Source organism: Caretta caretta, chromosome 2 (assembly GCF_965140235.1).
Source record: "Caretta caretta isolate rCarCar2 chromosome 2, rCarCar1.hap1, whole genome shotgun sequence".
NCBI lineage: Eukaryota > Metazoa > Chordata > Testudines > Cheloniidae > Caretta > Caretta caretta.
In genome coordinates this window covers 147650814-147670933 of record NC_134207.1, presented here as the reverse complement: position 1 = coordinate 147670933, position 20120 = coordinate 147650814, and the positions used below count along the sequence as shown (strand labels likewise).

At 45.1% G+C, this 20120-nt stretch overlaps 1 protein-coding gene across 1 annotated transcript in view; it reads right to left on the bottom strand.

Annotated features, from left to right (window-relative positions):
• The window catches only part of MAJIN (membrane anchored junction protein), a 108193-nt gene that overhangs the window by 75181 nt on the left and 12892 nt on the right, over positions 1 to 20120 (bottom strand). Inside the window, exons 4-5 of the mRNA XM_048837222.1 lie at positions 14975 to 15100; positions 1175 to 1206 (exon numbers count right to left, since the gene is read on the bottom strand). Of these exons, the coding sequence (XP_048693179.1) occupies positions 1175 to 1206; positions 14975 to 15100 (158 nt within the window). The remainder of the gene's footprint in view (positions 1 to 1174; positions 1207 to 14974; positions 15101 to 20120) is intronic.

Below are 20120 nucleotides of genomic sequence, written 5' to 3'. Positions count from 1 at the left end.
CAAGCTTACACCTCTTGCCAGGTATCAAAGTTGATGGGCAATGACTTGTCAAGAGGCTATTCTTTGGCAGAAAAGGGGGAGCAGGAAAAAATGGATCTGCATTTTAGCAAACAGCGGCACTGAACCTTTTTCACCACTGAACTCCTTGTCTCTGTCCTCACAGCAGGAATTAAGTTTATCTAGTGGTAACCCTCAGGAAAATGCATTTCAAAAGGGGACTGGACTAGAACAGGGAAGTGCAAAAATACCCCAATGTAACTCTCCCTATCTACCTCTCTCTCTTTCACCTAAGACAACAAAAGAAACAGCCCTTGGACTTTGGGAGAAGATCCTAGCCTGAGAATTTGGTCAGCAAAGCTACTGGGAGCATATGGTAAGGGACTGCACCTTGAATCAAGTCTAGTTTGTTAAGTTTTAGTACTAAAAAGCATTTTATCTTTATTTCTCTTGCAAACATTTCTGGCTTTAGTGCCTTATACTTGTACTCATTTAAAACCCATATCTTTGTAGTTAAATAAATTTGTTTTATCCTTTAATCCAATGGTGTGTCTACACTGAAATGCATGGGTAACTACATTTAAAGTAGCAAACTGTTAGATACTGAGGGGCAACAGACTGAAAATACCTGAACTGTCCAAGAGAGGGCTGGACAGTGCAGAACATATATTTGCAGGGGAGGAGGGGAAATTTGGTTCTAGGAGTATGTTGCTGTCAACCTGCAAGTAGTAACCAAAGCTGCTGGAAGCCAGAATGTGGATGGTGTGCTGCTGACAAGCTGCTGGAGTCAGAGTTGTTGGACCAGGGCTGTGGCTATACACAGACACTCAGGGTGTGACTTGCTGGCAGGCTGATTGTGAGCAACCCAAGCTGGAAGCTATCAGAGCAAAGCTTTGTGAGGCACCCGAGGTTGCAGAGCAGGGGCAACACAGCCCCTCACTGGTCTGGATTACAACCCGGAATATCTGACCATTGAAGACAATGGGTTTTGGATCAGGCCTCCTTTGCTTAAAGGTAAACACATGCCGAAATGTCTTGTTGGACTGGGACCTAAAAGGGGAGAGATATGGAGTTGTTGGGGTGGCGGGGCTGCAATGTAATAATTCCAAGCAGTATGTTTTTCTACATTCCCTTCTCTGGCCCATGTACCATAAAACTCAAAGAAAGCATTACTTACAAAGTAACAAGCATCCATATTTACTTCTTTTCCTGTAATATATAATACAGTAAATATTTAGGAAAGAACTCCATTACTTAATTTTAAAATATATTTACTGCAGCACAGCTTAATTTCATGGAATTAAACAAGCAATTTAGAGTCGATGTGGGATTTACATACTACATGCTGAAACTGAGAAATTGGCATATAGTCTGCTTGGGTGAAAGCAGTCTTTTGGAATTCGAAGTCTAGCCTATAAAGCAGGGGTGGACAAACTTTTTGGCCTAAGGCCCACATCAGAGTATGGAAATTGTATGGTGGGCCATGAATGTTCACGAAATTGGGGGTAGAAGCGTGCGAGGGGGTGAGGGCTCTGGGATGGGGCTAGAAATGAGGAGTTCAGGCTGCAGGAGGGAGCTCTGGGTTGGGATACGGGGGGGAGGGCTCTGGAGTGGGGCTGCGGATGAAGGGTTTAGGGTTCAGGAGGGGGCACCAGGCTGGGACTGAGGGGTTTGGAGGGCGGGAGAGAGATCAAGGCTGGGGCAAGAGGTTAGAGTACAGGAGAGGGGTGTGAGGGTTCTGGGGTGGGGCCAGGGATGAGGAGCTTGGGGTACAAGGGGGGGCTCTGGGCTGGGATCAAGGGGTTCGGAGGGCAGGAGAGAGATCAGGGCTCTGGCAGGGGACTGGGTCGTGGTGGGGGGGGACTCAAGGGTGCAGGCAGCTCCCGGAAGCATGTGCCCTTCCGGCTCTGAGGCGCAGCCAGGCAGCTCTGCATGCTGCCCCATCCGCAGGCGCCACCCCTGCAGGTCCCATCGGCCAGGAACCGTGACCAATGAGAACTGTGGGGGCAGCGCCTGTGGATGGGGTGGTGTGCAGAGCTGCCTGGCCATGCCTCCTCATACTATGTAGGAGCCAGGGGGGTGGGGGTCGAGCCAGACGGGCAGTCGTGCCAGCTGCTTCCTGGAAGTTGCATGGAGCAGGGCAAGCCCCCGACCCCACTCCCCGGCTTGAGCAGGGCAAACCCCAATTCTGCTCCCTGGCGGGAGCTGAAGACCGGATTAAATAGTCTGATGGGCCAGATGTGGCTCGCAGGCCATAGTTTGCCTGCCCCTGCTATAAAGACTACATACTGGAGGAGTTTCAGAGTAACAGCCATGTTAGTCTGTATTCGCAAAAAAAAAAGGAGTACTTGTGGCACCTTAGAGACTAACCAATTTATTTGAGCATAAGCTTTCGTGAGCTACAGCTCACTTCATCGGATGCATACTGTGGAAAGTGTAGAAGATCTTTTTATATAACACACAAAGCATGAAAAAAATACCTCGATCTTTAGGAACTAGCTAAACATTGGTAAGTGAAAAATAAGGGTAATTATTTAGTTTATATTGTTTAGTAAAGATTATAATATTCTATTTTCAGACAAACTACATTAAAATGGAGTTAAGGTGAAGACTATATATTACAGCAGTTTTTCACATGGAGCTGTTGCACAGTCGTCTATGGTTTTCTTTTCTTAGCATGAGAGTAAATATTCAGTCTTGGGAAGACATGCTATAATGTTGTTAGATTTAGATTATGCAAGCGTCTATGTAGAGGCAGTGGTCCTTGGAGAGGGAGCTGTGTGAGCAGTAGGAGAGTTGGCTCTCTGTCTTGTTCTTGGATTAGAATCAATTCTTGAGGCAGAATTGCTCTCTGGGAACAGGCATTGGCATTTGGCTAGGACTGCTGAAGGAAAGAATTGCCCTTCATGCTGTGCGTGAATATCTCTGTTCCAGAACTGGTATCTATGTAAATAAAACAAGTTATGCTTCAAATATATCTAGATTCTGTATCGCTGATTTCTCCTCCACTGGGCAACCAACTGGAAAGCCCTACCTACCACCACTTGGCAAAGAGATGACACTGGTGTCAGACCAGGGCACTGATGTGAGAAGAAGGGGAAACAATCTGAATAACATGCATGGCTGTTATAACTATCCACCAAATACACAATATATCCAGGGAATTCAGAGTTGAAAATTAAACTTAAAAGAAACCTAGATATTTTAAGGTATGGAAATGAACAGTCAGGGCATCAAAACAACCTTAAAGCTGTCCTCTAGCAGGACAGGACGGGATGGGAAGGATGTAATGTGCCTTTAAATATACTCAACCTTAACTCATCTAATTTGTGATCACAAATTATGTGTTATTATAGTTGTATGGTTATTACATGATATCACTATAAAGCAAAATTAAATCTGTTTAGGTGCCTTAAATATATGTATTTTTTAATTTAACTTTTCAAATCACATTCACCAGTACTTTCTAGCTTCTTTACACTGCTCTGGACTAGGACAAAGCAGCTAGAGCATATTGGCCAGTTAAATTGGGTTTGCAGCTGCTTTGCATTCTAGAGAAGCATCGAGCAGGACGAGTGTACACCCAAGTTCCCCTTCCTTCTGCCCCCCATTCCTCTGCACCACCAACCCCATACAAGTAAATCTCTTCTCTTCGCCTGATGAGTAGATCTCATGCAACGGTAGTTGTCAAGGTTCCTTCCCCACTCTGAACTCTAGGCTACAGATGTGGGGACCTGCATGAAAACTCACTAAGCTTACTTTTACCAGCTTAGGTTAAAACTTCCCCAAGGTACAAACTATTTTACCTTTTGTCCTTGGATTTTCACTGCCATCACCTAACATCTAACCAGTATTATTAGGAAAGACTCCGTTTGGAAACGTCTTTCCCCCCAAAATCCTCCCAAACATTACACCCCCCTTTCCTGCAGAAGGCTTGATAAAAATCCTCACCAATTTGCACAGGTGACCACAGACCCAAACCCTTGGATCTTAAGAACAATGAAAAACCATTCAGTTTCTTAAAAGAAGAATTTTAATAGAAGTAAAAAAAATCACCTCTGTAAAATCAGGATGGTAAATACCTTACAGGGTAATTAGATTCAAATCATAGAGAATCCCTCTAGGCAAAACCTTAAGTTACAAAAAGACACAAAAACAGGAATATACATTCCATTCAGCACTGCCTACTTTCTCTGCCATTTAAAGAAATCAGAATCTAACGCATACCTAGCTAGATTACTTACTAAGTTCTAAGACTCCATTCCTGTTCTGTCCCTGGCAAAAGCATCACACAGACAGAGAGAGAGGCTTTGTTTCTCCCTCCCCCCAGCTTTTGAAAGTATCTTGTCTCCTCATTGGTCATTTTGGTCAGGTGCCAGCGAGGTTATCCTAGCTTCTTAATCCTTTAGAGGTGAAAGGGTTTTGCCTCTGGCCAGAAGGGATTTTAATGGTATTTACCCTTCCCTTTATATTATAGCATGCCCCCCAAATCACAGATAGGGTGAAACACTGGCTGGGATCTCTTCCTGGACCTCTAAGAGAAAACAGAGTTAATAAGACACATGCACCTCTAAATATACTACCAAGTATATAAAGACTAACAATATTTTCCACATCTCAAGGACAATTTTAACCAGTTGATTCTGGGAAACTTTCACGGGAGAGTGCATCAGCCACTTTATTAGAAGCTCCTGAGATGTGTTGGATGTCAAAATCAAAATCTTGGAGAGCTAAACTCCACTGAATAATTTTTTTTGTTATTTTCCATGGCAGTATGAAGCCACTGTAGCGCAGCATGGTCGGTTTGCAGGTGGAAACACCGTCCCCAAACATATGGGCATAGCTTTTCCAGAGCATAGACAATGGCGTGACATTCTTTTTCACTGACTGACCAGTTGCTTTCCCTCTCAGACAGCCTCTTGCTGAGAAACACTACAGGGTGGAATTCTTGATCCGGTCCTTCCTGCATTAAAACTGCTCCCACACCATGCTCAGACACATCTGTGGTTACTGGAAACGGTTTGTCAAAGTCTGGGGCCCTTAGCACAGGGTCAGACATGAGTGTCGCTTTTAAGCTGGTTAAAGGCCTTCTGACACTCTTCGGTCCACTGAACGGCATTTGGCTGTTTCTTTTTGGTTAGGTCTATCAGTGGGGCGGCGATTTGGCTGTATTGCGGTACAAATCGCCTGTAATAACTGACCAAGCCTAAGGATTGAACCTGTTTCTTTGACTTTGAGACAGGCCACTTTTGGATAGCATCCATTTCGGCCTGTAGGGGACTGATAGTTCCTTGACCCACCTCGTGTCCAAGTAAGTCACTCTGTTTAGGCCTATTTGACACTTCTTAGCCTTAACAGTTAGTCCTGCCTCCCTTATGCTCTCAAAGACTTTTTGTAGATGTTCCAGATGTTCTGCCCAAGAATCCGAAAATATGGCCACATCGTCAAGGTAGGCGACTGCATATTCTCCTAATCCCGCTAGGAGACCATCTACAAGTCTTTGGAAGGTGGCGGATGCATTCCGCAGCCCGAAAGGGAGTACATTAAATTCATACAGCCCGACATGTGTGGCGAAGGCTGACCATTCCTTGGCAGATTCATCTAGCGATACCTGCCAGTACTCCTTGGTTCAGTCCAAGGTAGCGATGAACTGGGCCCATCCCAGTTTCTCTAATAGCTCATCTGTGCGTGGCATTCGATACTTCTCTGGGCGAGTTACAGCATTTAGCTTACGGTAGTCCATGCAAAAACGTATCTCCCCATCAGGTTTGGGAACTAGAACCACTGGAGATGCCCACGCACTGCCAAAGGGGCGGATTACCCCCATCTGTAGCATATCCTGGATCTCCCGTTCTATAGCAGTTTTAGCTTGAGGAGACACCCGGTAAGGTTGGACTTTAATTGGGTGAGCATTACCTGTGTCAATGGAGTGGTATGCCCGTTCAGTCAGTCCTGGGATGGCTGAGAATGTCGGCGAGTAGCTAGTGCACAGCTCCTGGATGTGCTGTCGCTGCATATGTCCAAGGGTCCTGGAGAGGTTCACCTCTTCCATGCCACCAGCACTTTTCCCTTCATAGTAGACACCTTCAGGCCACTCAGCGTCTTCTCCTCCCTGGGCTGTAAATTGACAAACCTTTAATTCTCTGGAATAAAAGGGCTTTAGAAAATTAATATGGTATACCTTAGGCTTTCGGTTGGAGGTGGGGAATGCTATGAGATAATTAACAGCTCACAGGCGCTCCTGGACCATGAATGGCTCTTCTCACGATGCTTCCATTTTATGGGCCTGGAGCGCCTTTAAGACCATGACCTGGTCCCCTACTTTGAAGGAACGCTCTCTGGCAAGTTTATCATACCAGGCTTTTTGCTCTTTTTGAGCATCCTTTAGGTTTTCTTTCGTAAGGGCTAGAGTTTCGGAGGGTGTTTTATAGGTTGGTTACAAAGTCCAGAATGTTAGCTCCTGGAGAAGGTGTAAGTCCTTCCCATTGCTGCTTCACCAACTGTAATGGTCCCTTAACCTCGCGGCCATATACAAGTTCTAATGGTGAAAACCCTAAACTAGGATGTGGTACAGCTCTGTAGGCAAACAGCAAAACTGCTGCAACACTAGGTCCCAATCATTGGAGTGCTCATTTAAGAATTTATGTATCATGGCCCCCAAAGTTCCATTAAACTTCTTACCACCATCAAACAAATGGCATGGCGGAGGAGTGGCAACCAAGTGATTTACCCCATGAGCTTCCCAAAGGCTTTCCATAGTTCCTGCCAGGAAATTAGTTCCTGCATCTGTGAGGATGCCGGAGAGCCAACTTACCCTGGCAAAAATGTCTGTTAGTGCCTGGCACACACTTTTAGCCCTGGTGTTGCTTAGAGCTACTGCTTCCGGCCATCAGGTGGCAACATCCATGAAAGTCAGTATTTCATGACATCGGGTGGCAACATCCATGAAAGTCAGTATTTCATGACATCGGGTGGCAACATCCATGAAAGTCAGCTTTCCTCTGTGTGTCTTTTTCGGAAAAGGACCCAGAATAGCCACAGCTACTCGCTGAAATGGAACCTCAATGATGGGGAGTGGTTGGAGAGGGGCTTTGACCTGGTCTTGGGGTTTTCCCACTCTTTGGCATTGTCAAGGTTCCTCCCCCACTCTCAACTCTAGGGTACAGATGTGGGGACCTGCATGAAAACCTCCTAAGCTTACTTTTACCAGCTTAGGTTAAAACTTCCCCAAGGTACAAATTAATTTTATCCTTTGTCCTTGGAACATCCACTGCCACCACCAAACTCTAACTGGGTTTACTGGGAAACGTAGTTTGGACATGTCTTTCTCCCCAAAATCCTCCCAACCCTTACACCCCACTTCCTGGGAAAGGTTTGGTAAAAATCCTCACCAATTTGCATAGGTGACCACAGACCCAAACCCTTGGATCTGAGAACAATGAAAAAGCATTCAGTTTTCTTACAAGACAACTTTTAATAGAAATAGAAGTAAATACAAGTAAAGAAATCACCTCTGTAAAATCAGGATGGTAGATACCTTACAGGGTAATTGGATTCAAAACATAGAGAATCCCTCTAGGCAAAACCTTAAGTTACAAAAAAGACACACAGACAGAAATAGTCATTCTATTCAGCACAATTCTTTTCTTAGCCATTTAAAGAAATCATAATCTAACACATACCTAGCTAGATTACTTACTAAAGTTCCAAGACTCCATTCCTGTTCTATCCCCAGCAAAAGCAGCATACCAACGGACACACAGATCCTTTGTTTCTCTCCCTCCTCCCAGCTTTTGAAAATATCTTGTCTCCTCATTGGTCATTTTAGTCAGGTGCCAGCGAGGTTACCTTTAGCTTCTTAACCCTTTACAGGTGAGAGGATTTTTCCTCTGGCCAGGAGGGATTGTAAAGGGGTTTACCCTTCCCTTTATATTTATGACAGGCATACTTCACGAGACCGGACATAGGTAGAAACATCCTTGCCCATTCCCTCCCAGTGGAATGACTTCCCCAAACGGTCTTTGGTCCTGTTCACCCCAGCATGGCCACTAGGATGATTGTGAGCTAAGCTCAAGAGCTTGACCCGGTACTTAGTTGGAACTACCAACTTTCTCTGAGGATGCCAGTCTTCCTGGTGTCCACCAGAAAGAGTTTCCTTGTATAAAAGTCCTCTTTCTACAACAAACCTGGATCGATTAGAAGAGCTGAGAGGCAGTGGGTTGCTCCGTGCCGCCACCCAAGCTCTCTGGAGGCTTTCATCTGCTTCCTGTTCAGTCTGGAACTGTTCCCTTGATGCTGGAGACATCAGTTCCTCATTAGATAGTGGAGCTATGCTTGGTCCCTTTGGAAGCGATGTAGGGGATGGGGCTGCTTCTGTTGACCGTGAACTGCTCTCCGCTGGTGCACTATGTTGGGGTTCAGGCTCCAGCTGAGCCTCTTGTGTAGGTTTATCGGCTGCTGCCGGTTCAGGTTCGGTGGGGCCCTCTGGTGGTGGGGTTGCAAGTAGTGGGTTCAGTGCTTGCAATGGTTCTGGTGCTGGTTTTTCCGCTGGTTCTGGTTCTGAGACTGGCTCTGTCTGGGTCTCTGTGACTGGATCCACTACTGCTGTTGCAGACGATGGCATGGGGTCCAGTTCCATTATCTCTGATCGGGTCCTGGTAGAAGTTTCCGGAACAGAGTTAGGCATGACAGCTTGTTTAGCCTGGCTGCGGGTGACCATTCCCACCCTCTTGGCTCGCTTCACATGATTGGCCAAGTCTTCCCCCAACAGCATGGGGATGGGATAATCATCATAGACTGCAGAAGTCCACATTCCTGACCAGCCCTTGTACTGGACAGGCAACTTGGTTGTAGGCAAATTGAAAGAGTTGGACTTGAAAGGTTGAATCGTCACTTGGATCTCTGGGTTGATTAAATTGGGGTTTACTAAGGAAGCATGGATAGCCAACACTTGTGCTCCGGTGTCCCTCCACGCAGTAAACTTCTTCCCGCCCACACTCACAGTTTCCCTCCGCTCCGAGGGTATCTGGGAGGTATCTGGGCCTGAGGACCTCTGGTGTGATTCCGGTGCAATGAACTGTCATCTGTTGGGGTTCTTGGGGCAGTTGGCCTTTACATGCCCCTGCTCATTACATTTAAAACATCGTCCAGCTGACGGGTCACTGGGGTGAGCTGGATTGCTGGAGAACGGTGTGGCGGGATGATAAGGTGGCTGGAGCGTTCCTTCGGGGGTAGCTGGGGCCTTGGGCTGCCCCTGGTAGTAGGGTGTGGTCTGGTATCCGCTTCTGGTATCCGCTCCAACTGCGACCAGTTATTTTCTTTGCTGCCACCTCCACCCATTTGGCTCCAATCTCCCCCAGCCTTGATTACAGTTTTGGGCTTCCCATCTAGGATGTATCTTTCTAGTTCCTCAGGAACACCCTCTAAGAACTGCTCCATTTGCATTAGGAAGGGCAAATCTTCTGGAGATTTAACACTTGCTCCTGATATCCAGGCATCCCAATTTTTCACAATGTGGTAGGCATATCGGGTAAATGACACGTCTGGTTTCCACCTTAGGGCTTCTAGCTGTGCGGAATTCCTCCTGCTTCTCTTCTCTTCGGTGGTCATAGTCTGCCTATCCTCATGTCTCCAACTGTGTAGAAGGCTGCCGTGAATTCTTGCCTCTGGTACTTACGAACTGTCAGGCCTCCTCAAAGGCTTCCTCTCTGAATTATTCCTTTGTGGCCAGTTCCATTCTTTCTTCAACATGGGGTACAGGTGTTTCCCAAAGCTGGGTGTCTAGGAACTTACCAGCTTCTCCGATTCTTAGTAGCATCTCACCTTGCTCCTCTAAACCAAGAATGTTTTCCTCCAGCACAGCCATCAACTTGCATGGCTTCTAGTTGAGGTCCTGCTCTGAAGTGCTCTTCTCTGCTAAACTTCTCGTCTCCCTGCACTAGCCAGGGCTGGCTTGGGGCCAACGAGACTTACATTATCAGTGGGAGAGACCTGGCTCCGGATACCATGAACAATGATGATTGCTTTGTATATGGATCTATCCTTCAGAGGGATCAATACGGCCTGGGCCAGTACAGATAGTGTGGTCAGCACATCAGTGAGTATCAAGATGGGGGTTTTCTGTGCAACCTTGATGTTCTTCCACTTCCCTTAAGAGTTTCAAGTTCATGGTCCATGTCATACTCCCATTGGGCCATCAACAGAAATGAGGGAGGTTCCCAGGAGCAGAGGCTCTGCTGCAGGCCTCTGAAGGAGAAAAGGGGTAGTCCTCCTCCAATGGCAGAAATGATCTTTCTGCTGCACTCTGCCTTTAAGTCATTACCAAGGCAGCCTTATGACAATTTCCCAGAGCTGATCAAATAGGGGTGATCCTAGAACCATTGGTAGAGTCCTTCAGTGTTATACGGGGCACTATGATCCTAAGAGTCCCTTTATGCCAACTGGCAAAGAGCACACCAAAAATATTGTTATCAGAATATTTAGCCTGTGTCTTGAAAACTGATCATGATTGTGTGGTGTATGTATAGGTTGTGTATAAAAAGTTACATATGTGTGCTGGAAATATGTTCTTAAAAATGTTTTGGAGGCAGCTTATAAACAAGCCTGCCCTAGACAAAGGAATGTGGATTTATCTGTCTACATGGATCAAGCTAACAGACAGATGACAAAACAGCCTGGCTTGATTACAAGCATGGGAAAATAAAAGTACATTTGCATCTCAGAGAAACAAAGTGATCAAGCCAATCAAAAAAGCAAATTGACCTGAAATTGAAGAAGGAGCTTGGCACCTACACTCCAAAGAACAAGGATCAGGGGAGAGGAACTTTGTCTGGTCTTACTTTTCAAGGCATACACTTCAAAGATTTATGGACTACAAAAGGGAAGAAATGTGGTGTTATCCATCACTTTAGGGCCAACGGGGCCAGGGCTCTTCTGTGAAAGGTGGCTCCCCCAACCATGTGGATTGAGGATGCTGAGAACTGAGTGGAGGTGAGAAATTGCCTGAGATCAGAATTGTAGTCTGTTAAGTTTTAGACACTAGAAAGAAACCATTTTTTGTTTCTGTTGTCTCTGCTTAGTATCACTTTAGATCTCCAGTCTTTACTAATTAACTCATTCTTGTTTTATTACAAATTAATCTCTGTGCTGTTCTACTAAAGTGAGGTGTGCATTCTCAGTTGAGCCAGCAGGCTGGTGTATCTTCTGTTCTTTTGGAGACAGTGGACTTGGTAGTTTCTGCAAGTGTACACTGATAGGCACTGGATACTGCAGAGGAACACTTTTTCAGGGTTTCAGGATCTGGGGTTCACTGAATGTTTCCTGCAAGCCAAGATTAAGACTGCAGTGTCTCAAAGAGTTTCCTGGTGAGGCAGACAGACTGGTGTGGCAAGGAGCTGATACACACAGTTTAAGCTCCAGCAAAACTCTCTCTTGCTGAGGCAAAGGGGTAACACAGTGGCTTACTGTTCTGGGTGTCAAGAAAGCATCGCAGGCACCAATGTCAAGGATACACAGAATTGCAGAATGGTATTACACAGTACCATCCTGGCTGAGGTCAATGACTTTGGTACCAGCATAGTTGGTGCCAAAGTGTTGGTGACCAACTTGCCATCAGAAGTAATGTGGTCCTTGGTTTAAAAGTGACCATTGGTACCAACCCATATGGACTTCATTTTAAGATTTGCTCATGGCAAAATCTTAGGAAAGGTTCTGCATCCCTGTTCCATGCAGGGGAATCAGTGCTGGTTGGAGTCTCTGGAGGGGTGCTCTTTACAACCTCTCTTGGGTGTCACCTGTAGTGCAGCTGATATGAGATTTAGTTGAGTACCACAGGAGTTTGGTGTGGTGTCAAGGCTGGTTGGAGCACTGAAGTAACTGGAAGGGCCCAATAACGAGAGATTTTTGGAGGATCTGACTCTGCCTGTGTTACAGTCTACCTGCATCGATCTCCCTAGGAGAAGGAGCTTCAGTTTCACCTCCCTGCTCTTCTGGGTCCTCCTTAAGAATGATCTGCATATACAGCAGCATGCTGGTATATAGCCCTTTCCCAGAAATAGGCTCTGTGGCATGTCTGTTGCTGACTCCCATGGCTGAGCCTCATGATGGGTAAATTCTGAAGCCTGGCAATTTGGGTTCCATAATCTTGGATCATGTACAGGGGAGTATGTACTTGTACAGTAGGATATATTGAGGGAGGGTCTGTACCAGGAGAGGAATTCCTAAACAAAAGAAACTCTATCACTATACTAAACTAGAAAAAGAAAGTGTCAAATGGCAAAGAAAACCTAACAATATGCTAACTACAAAACTTTAAACTTCAGAAAGCTAAACTAGTTTCTCACTAGAGCAAAGAATGAGGACACTACATTGTCCCATGAGTCTAAATACATCAATCTCACAGATGCAATGCCTCCAAAGACTGTAGGGGAGACCTAGCTTCTCCCTGCCTATTAATACAGTACACAGCAACCATGTTTTGTAGGAAAATCTGCATAGGGTTGCCTCTGATCTGAGGAATAAAAATCCAAGAGATGATCTGATGGGTCCTTGTTCCGAAGTGTTTATGTGGAGCTTCAATTCCTGAAAGTCAAAGCTCTTACATGAACTCCCCCTCCCTATAATAATTTGAGTGGATGGTTGAAGAAAGGATCTCCCCTTCTAAATATTTTGAGAAATATTTATCATACTAATGACTCATTGATCTTAGGTTCTTTATTCTAGTAGAGAAATGCATTAGAACCAATAGCTGGAAGATAAAGCCTGAAAAAATCACATCAGAAATAAGGTACACATTTTTAACAAGAATGATTTAAGGTCTCGAAAATTTGCCTTACAGTGAGAGACAAAGAAGCTTCATTTATTTAAGTAATGCCAGAGAAGTTTATGAGGTGATATAATCAGAATCTACAAATACCTAGGTAGAAAAGAAATTTCTCATAGTACATGGTTCTTTAATCTCGCAGAAAAGGTCATAACAAGATAGAATGCTTACTTATCTCACAATAACTGTGGATCTTCAAGTTACATTGTTCATATGGATTCCACTTTTGAGGTATATTAACACATGGAGATAAGGCTGTGATTCCCAGATCACATAAAGATACTCATGCTAGCACTCATTGAGCTGGCACACTAAAAATAGTAGTGTAGCTGCAGCATAGGCAGTAGCAGAATGGGCTAGCCAGGACCCTGTGGATACATATTCAGGGCACCTAGCCCATGATGCCACTATTGCAGCACATGCTACTGTGACCTTCACTACTATCAAACTATCGCAAGTATGTCTACACAAGCTGGGAATCACACCCCTAACTACAAGTACAGATGTAACTTGGTGCACATGTGCCCCAAGCACACAAGGATGTGATTATTCATACCCTCAGCCAAATGTGGGCAGCAGCTTAAAGCAGCTTAAACCTTCCCCTTTCACTGCATTTAAAGATTCCATTGTTGTTACTCCTGGGGGAATTCTGCGCAACTGCACATGCACAGAATTTATGTCCCTGGCAGATTTCTTTGCTTTCCCACAGAAAAACGACTTTCTGATGCAAAGGGAAGCCACAAGAGCAGTCATTCGATCCTCCCCAGCAGTATGTTTCGGGCGCCCAGGGCAGCTGGCAAAGAGGTAAAACATTGTGGGGCAGGAGGCAGAACGGGGGAAGACCCAGCTTATGACTCCTACCCTGTGCCAGCTCAGCTCAGCTGCTAGTCTGGGCTGGGGAGGACGGGACTTCCTCTTCCCATGCATGGCATCCAGGATCAGGTCAGACCCACCACCAGACTTCTCCCCTGGCTGCAGGAAGCTCTGCAATGCCCCCCTGCTTCCTGCACCCATCGCTCCTCAGCTGCAGTGGGAAGGATCCCTCTACAGGGAGCTGCTCCCACATCTATGTGCCCCATTCATACCCAGACCCTCCTGCTGAGCCTCATCCCCCCACACTCCCCCTGGACAAGCCACCTGCACCCAGATCCCCACGCCACCAAGCCCCAACCAGTTGCACCTGGATCTCCACCCCACTAAGCCCTATTCCCCCAGCATTCAGGGGGAGGGATAGCTCAGTGGTTTGAGCATTGGCCTGCTAAACCCAAGGTTGTGAGTTCAATCCTTGAGGGGGCCATTTAGGGGGTTCTGGGGCAAAATTGGGGATTGGTCCTGCTTTGAGCAGGGGGTTGGACTAGATGACCTCCTGAGGTCCCTTCCAACTCTGATATTCTATGAATCTGGACCCCCCCATTGAGCCCCCCTACACCCACACACCCCTGCTGAGCTCTATATCCCACACACCGACCCCCTGCTGAGCCCAACCACCTACACTGGACCCCTTTGCAGAGTCCCATTACCATTGCACCCAAAACCCCCTAACCCCCCTGTGCATCCCCCACTGAGACGCCTCCACCCAGATTGCCCCACATAGAACCCTCTCAACCCACACCTGGATCCCCCCCATGCTAAGCCCCTCCACATTTGGATCCTGCCTTGCTAAGCCTACCTGGTGCACCTGGCATGGAGGGGCAGGGCCCTGGAGTGTTTCTGGGGCAGGCCCCGTCCTTTGCACTGTGCCAGGGTTGGGTGCAGCCTCACCACTGAGTCCATGCCAGGCGGGGTGGGCGGTAGTTGCACAGTGATTTCCCACCTCAATTCAGCCAGTGGCTTGTGCTCCCCAATGCCATGCTGGAGCCTCCACATTTCTTTGACAAATAAATTTGCAGAATTTTAAAATATTGTGAGCAGAATTTTAATTTTTTGGCACAGAACGCCCTCAGGACTGAACTGTTGTAGACCTAGACACCCAACTCCTACATACTGCCTATGTGGAAAACAAGGTCAAGAAAAAGCAGCAAATGTCTCAATTAGTATTTCATGGGAAAGCCACCTTAGAATAGGAAAAATCAGTTGGTTTCATGTGACAATTGTGTCACGCTATAACAGTATACATTTGTTGCCAGTATTTCTTTAACCTTAACCTTACAAACTTACCAACAAATATATTTTGCTGAAATGAATTGAGTTCAACATACATAGTGCAAACATGAGGATACGGAGCAAGAAATGTATCCCCATGTTTGAATCTCAGTTTTGATAATCTCTCCCATTTACTTAAATCTGGATAGTGGAGTCAAGGCTTTAAAATGTAACATTAAAATTATATAAGGTGAATAAAAATCATGTGGCTAAATCTCCATTCACTGCTTCAAAAGTGTACCTTTATAAACGTATGTACCATACTCTTGTACATTAACTTATCTGTGTAGTTATAAGAAAAATTCTATATGCTCAGCATTTTTTTCTTTTATCAGTGGTTTGTGTTTTCACCCCAGATTCAAGCAGTTTCTTTACTAGGCCCTAGTCCTGAAATCCTCACTCAAAGTAATATACTCGGCACCTCCATGAAGACTATCAAAATAAACCCTTGAATGTTCATTGAAAGTAACATTTAAATTTTTAATTAAAGTACCTTTCATAAGTACACTATCAAATGTACAGAATTGACTTGTTCAAAATGTGACTAAAAACAGTTATTTACCTTATAACAACTGGTTCTTCAAGATGTTTGTCCATGTGGATCCTGTTATGCTTGTGCATGTGCCACAGCCATGCGAAATGGAATATTAGCCAGAAGTGTCCTCATACCTCCCCATCCCAGGGCGAAAAAGGCACTGGACCTAAACATCACTCAGTTACTTCACCAGCACAGACTTTCCACGCTATATAGGACTCTATAGTAGTGAGGAAGGAGATAGGGTGATGGGATCCACATGGACAAAACATCTAAAAGAACCACCTTACTGTAAGGTGAGGAACTGGTCTTCAAGTATTTGTTCATGTGGATCACACACCTGGTGATTAGCTAGAAGTCAGATCTAGCAATCGCAACCATGCAGCAGTGTTGGATAAACACATGTACTGAATTCCACATTGCCCCCGCTACAAATCTCTGAGATTCGAACATTCTTCAAGCATGCAAATGTAGCTGCTTGGGCTCCAGGTGAGTGGGCTTTAATACAGAGGATGAAACTGCTTAGCCAACTAGTAGCAAGTCCTTATGCAATTAGGTACTCTCTTAGATAGTCTCTGTGTAGAGATGGCCTGCCCCCCTTGACTTACCCCCAAAGGCTGGGGGAGAAAAGAGTCTCAGTAAATTGCAAAAGCATTTTGTTCTACTAAGGTAATATGATAAGGCTCTCAAAAACATCCAAAATCTGTTAACTTCCCCTGGAGTTCAATGAGATTTAGGGAAACATACAGTCAGGTGAACTGACAGGTTCAGGTGAAAATGTGACCTTAGATAGAAATGTAGGATGGTCCTGATGGGCAGGTTCATTGTCACAGAATACAGAGTAAGTAGCTTGAATTTCACCCCCCACCCTCCAAGCAAAGGTAATGGCCATCAGGAATGCCATCTAAATGGAGTAGTGATTCAAAGAGCAGATTCAAAAGGAGGCTCCATTAAGATCCTAAGGAGGAGGAAAAGGCGGTTCTTGAGCTAGATGAAAAATGTGAATTAGACCTCCAAAAACTCAGTGACTAGGGGGTGTGAAAATATAATGTAACCCTGAAAGGAAAGGTGGCAGGCTGATATTATAGCCAAGTGGACTCTAATCGCGCTAATGGAGAGAATAGATTGCTTCCAGGAGAATAAGTAATCTAAAATATGAGATAGTAGCCACTAAAACACACAGGTGATGCTGACTGGCCCAAATAGAGGACCTTTGCCTCTTAGATTAATAAGTGGACTCATAGACACTTTTCTGCTTTGTATCAAAGTGTCCTGCACTTCAGATGAGCAGTTTCCGTCAGTAACATTCAACCAGCCAACATTCTTGGTGTCAGATACAGAAATGGAGATTCAGGGTGCAGGATCTAGCCTCAATTCTGAGAGATGATGTCCATCAGATTTGGTAGGGCAATTAGAGATATGTCTGAATACCAAAACTGCCTGGCCCATGGTAGTGCTATATTATTAATGAGGCCTTATCCTACTTTAGTTTCCTGAGAACTTTGGGAATTAATGGAACTGGTGGAAATGCTTGCACCAGCCCTAGCATCAGAAATGTACCCAGTAGAGAACCCTGGTCACACATCCTCTGAACAAAACAATTGCTACTTTTTATTCAGGTTGGTGACAAAGAAGCTTATGTCAGGGATACCATACTTGAGGAAAATTCTTTAGAAGACTGAATCTTTGAGAGACTATTCATGATTGTTCAAGTACTTCCTGCTGAGATGGTCTACTAAGCAATTCTGAGTTCCTGGCAGATGTAGGGCTATGGGAGTAAGTGAATGCCGTACACACCAATTCCACAGATTAATCCCCTCCTGACAGAGAGGGGATGATCTTACTCCTCCTTGCCTATTAATATAACACATGGCAGTAGTATTGTTTGTCATGTTTTGAACTGTTGATCCTTGAAAAGACTGGAATATTTTGCATGCTCAGCAGATGGCCTTTGAGCTCCAGAACATTTACTTTTAGGGAATAGTCTCTTGAGCACCAAATGCCTTGTGTCTGAACATGCTCTAAGTGACCCCCACAACATTGCTTGGTGTGGTGGGGCAGTGCCCCACCCCCAAGCCAGATTGGGCTACAGCAGGCCAGAGTGGCTGTGCAGACAGGCAGCCAGAGAGGGCCTGTGGGGAGCCAATTAGGGCTGAGCAAGAGGCAGACAATCAGGGCCAGGCTAGGCCTTATATAAAGGGTGCCCAGGCAAGAGGCAGGTAGGCAGTCTCTCCCAGGCCTTCAGAGGGTGAAGGTCTGTCTCCTGTGCTAGGAGACTAGCACCAGGGACAGCACAGTGCTGCGCAGGCGGGAGGGAGCAGAAGGGAACTCCCGCCTGGTACCTGGCAGGCTGCGGGCCCTGAGAAAAGGGCCTAGCTGGTGCAAAGGGGCCAAAGGGGAAACGGCCCAAGGAGAGAGAAAGACAAGGGGAAAGAAGGAGAGCAGGCAGAAAGCCTGCCACCAAAGGGTCTCTGGGTTGGGACCCAGATTAGAGGGCGGGCCGGGGTCCCCCACTTCCCCCTTGCGCTTACACCTGGCCTTTAGGAGTGGCCATCATGGACTGCACCAGACCCCTGCCCAAAGGGGTTAGACTTTGGGGTGTGGTTGGCCATTGTGGCTGGGGCGAAGAGAAGAACTGCTGATAACACCTCCTGGAAGGGGGTGAGTGTGAGTGTGGACTAGGGGGCACTGCCAGAGGTAGTGTCCTAAAGAGGACCCTGCAAGAAGGGAGGAACGCAGATCCAGATGCCAACAGAGGGTGAGAGATAGATGGGACACCACCAGTAGAGGGTGCTCCACTCGGACTGAGCTAATTCCCAGAGTGACCAACAGGAGGTGCCGCGGTGGTGAGTCCCAACCCTGTCACACTTGGACACAGCCATCACCAAGATTTTGGCAGGAAAGGGTGAAGGAAGCTATCCCTTTGTAAACTTGCTCTGGGTCCATCCACCAGTGTAGCAAGGATAGAATTTCCTGAGGAACTGACACTTACAAGTCCAGATCGTGCTTGCTGGGTTAATAAACTGACTTCAATCATCCCTGACAAGGGTGAATGTAAAGTCTGGAATGTATAGTCACAAGAATATTGGAGGTAACATGCTCTAGAAATCTGAGACACTCTCTTGCTGAAGTCCTCAGGTGACTGTAACTTTATGATGAGGTCCACCATATTTCAGAATCAATCCTATGGATGTTATGCTTTCACTGATTTTTCAATTAAAGAATGCCCTGTTAGTAAATGAACCAAACTATCATAATCCTTTGATTCTTTGTAGGTAAGCCAAAGTCCCAAGTGTCCAGGAGTGTATATAATCCTTTGTGTATAAGATGAAAGTTAGCTGATCATAGTGTTTTGTGTTAAAGAAATGATCAGGAAAATAACGCCTGTAATCAATCAGTAAGACTGTACTTAATTAACCACTTTGCTTTTACTCTGTCTTAGCTAACCTAGCCCAAATAGGGATCACTTGTAACTGATATGGGGCAGGTTTTTTCTGTGATAAGATAATTATCAAAAGATGCTTTAGCTTATTATGTAAACTAGATATCATGAAAAGAGTTTCATGGTCAACAGATCATTTTAAACTCTTTTTTGTAAAAACGTATAGCATATAAAGGGATGCCTGTTATTATAGATGCATGTTGTCATAAACAGAATTAGTAATTGACAAAATGAACATCCTTTATTTTATCAATTACAGATATTTATAGACAAGGAACATGTGGTTTAGGAGGTGTGTTATGTAATCAATGTAACAGCAAAACATTAATCTATAGATTAATGTTTAAGCATTAAGATCTAATTGTGGTCATTGTCCCAGTAGGGGTAAGTTAGTTCTAAATATCATTGGTTTATTGATTCAAAATAAGATCAAGCGTATCAAAGGATTTTTTTTTCTAAACTAGTATATAAGAGGTGAGATCACTGAAGTTAGTCAGAAGTGAACTAAAGTAAAACTTCCATTATTTCTCCAGTTACAGAGTTGGTATGTATGTTTATTTTCTCTATTGAGTTTTGCTTAACTGTATTACTTCATCAAAACTTTAACTGAGTTAGTTGTTTGACATCATGACCTATTAAATCCCCTATGAACTCCATTGTATGAGCAGGAGTAAAACAGGATTTTTCAGAGTTTACTTTGCATCCCAGGGTGGTAAGTAGGTCAATTGAATAAACAAAATTATTGGTTACTTGTCAACGAGATTTGCCTGGGGTCAGCCAATCATTGTGATATCAGTAAATGTACTGTCCTTGTCCTCTTAGATGAGCTGGCAAACTATGCTAGATATTTGGTAAACATTCTTGGTCCATGGAAAGTCCAAACAGTGGACTATTGTATAGGGTTTATTAGTAATGTGTATTTCCTACTATGAAATGGAGGAACTTCCAGAATGCATCTTGAAAGTTGAGAGCCATGAACCAATTTGGAGGATCTGGGGAAAGAATTATGGAGGAATCCAGCATGACTATCTTGGACTTGAAGCAATGGATGAATTTGTTGAGTTACCTGAGATCTAGAATGGGACACCTTCCTCTTATTTTTTAGAATAAAGTAGTAATAAGAGTACTGAACTTGAGGGCACCTCCTCAAGATGCAAAAAACCTCATCTCCGCATCTTGTGAGG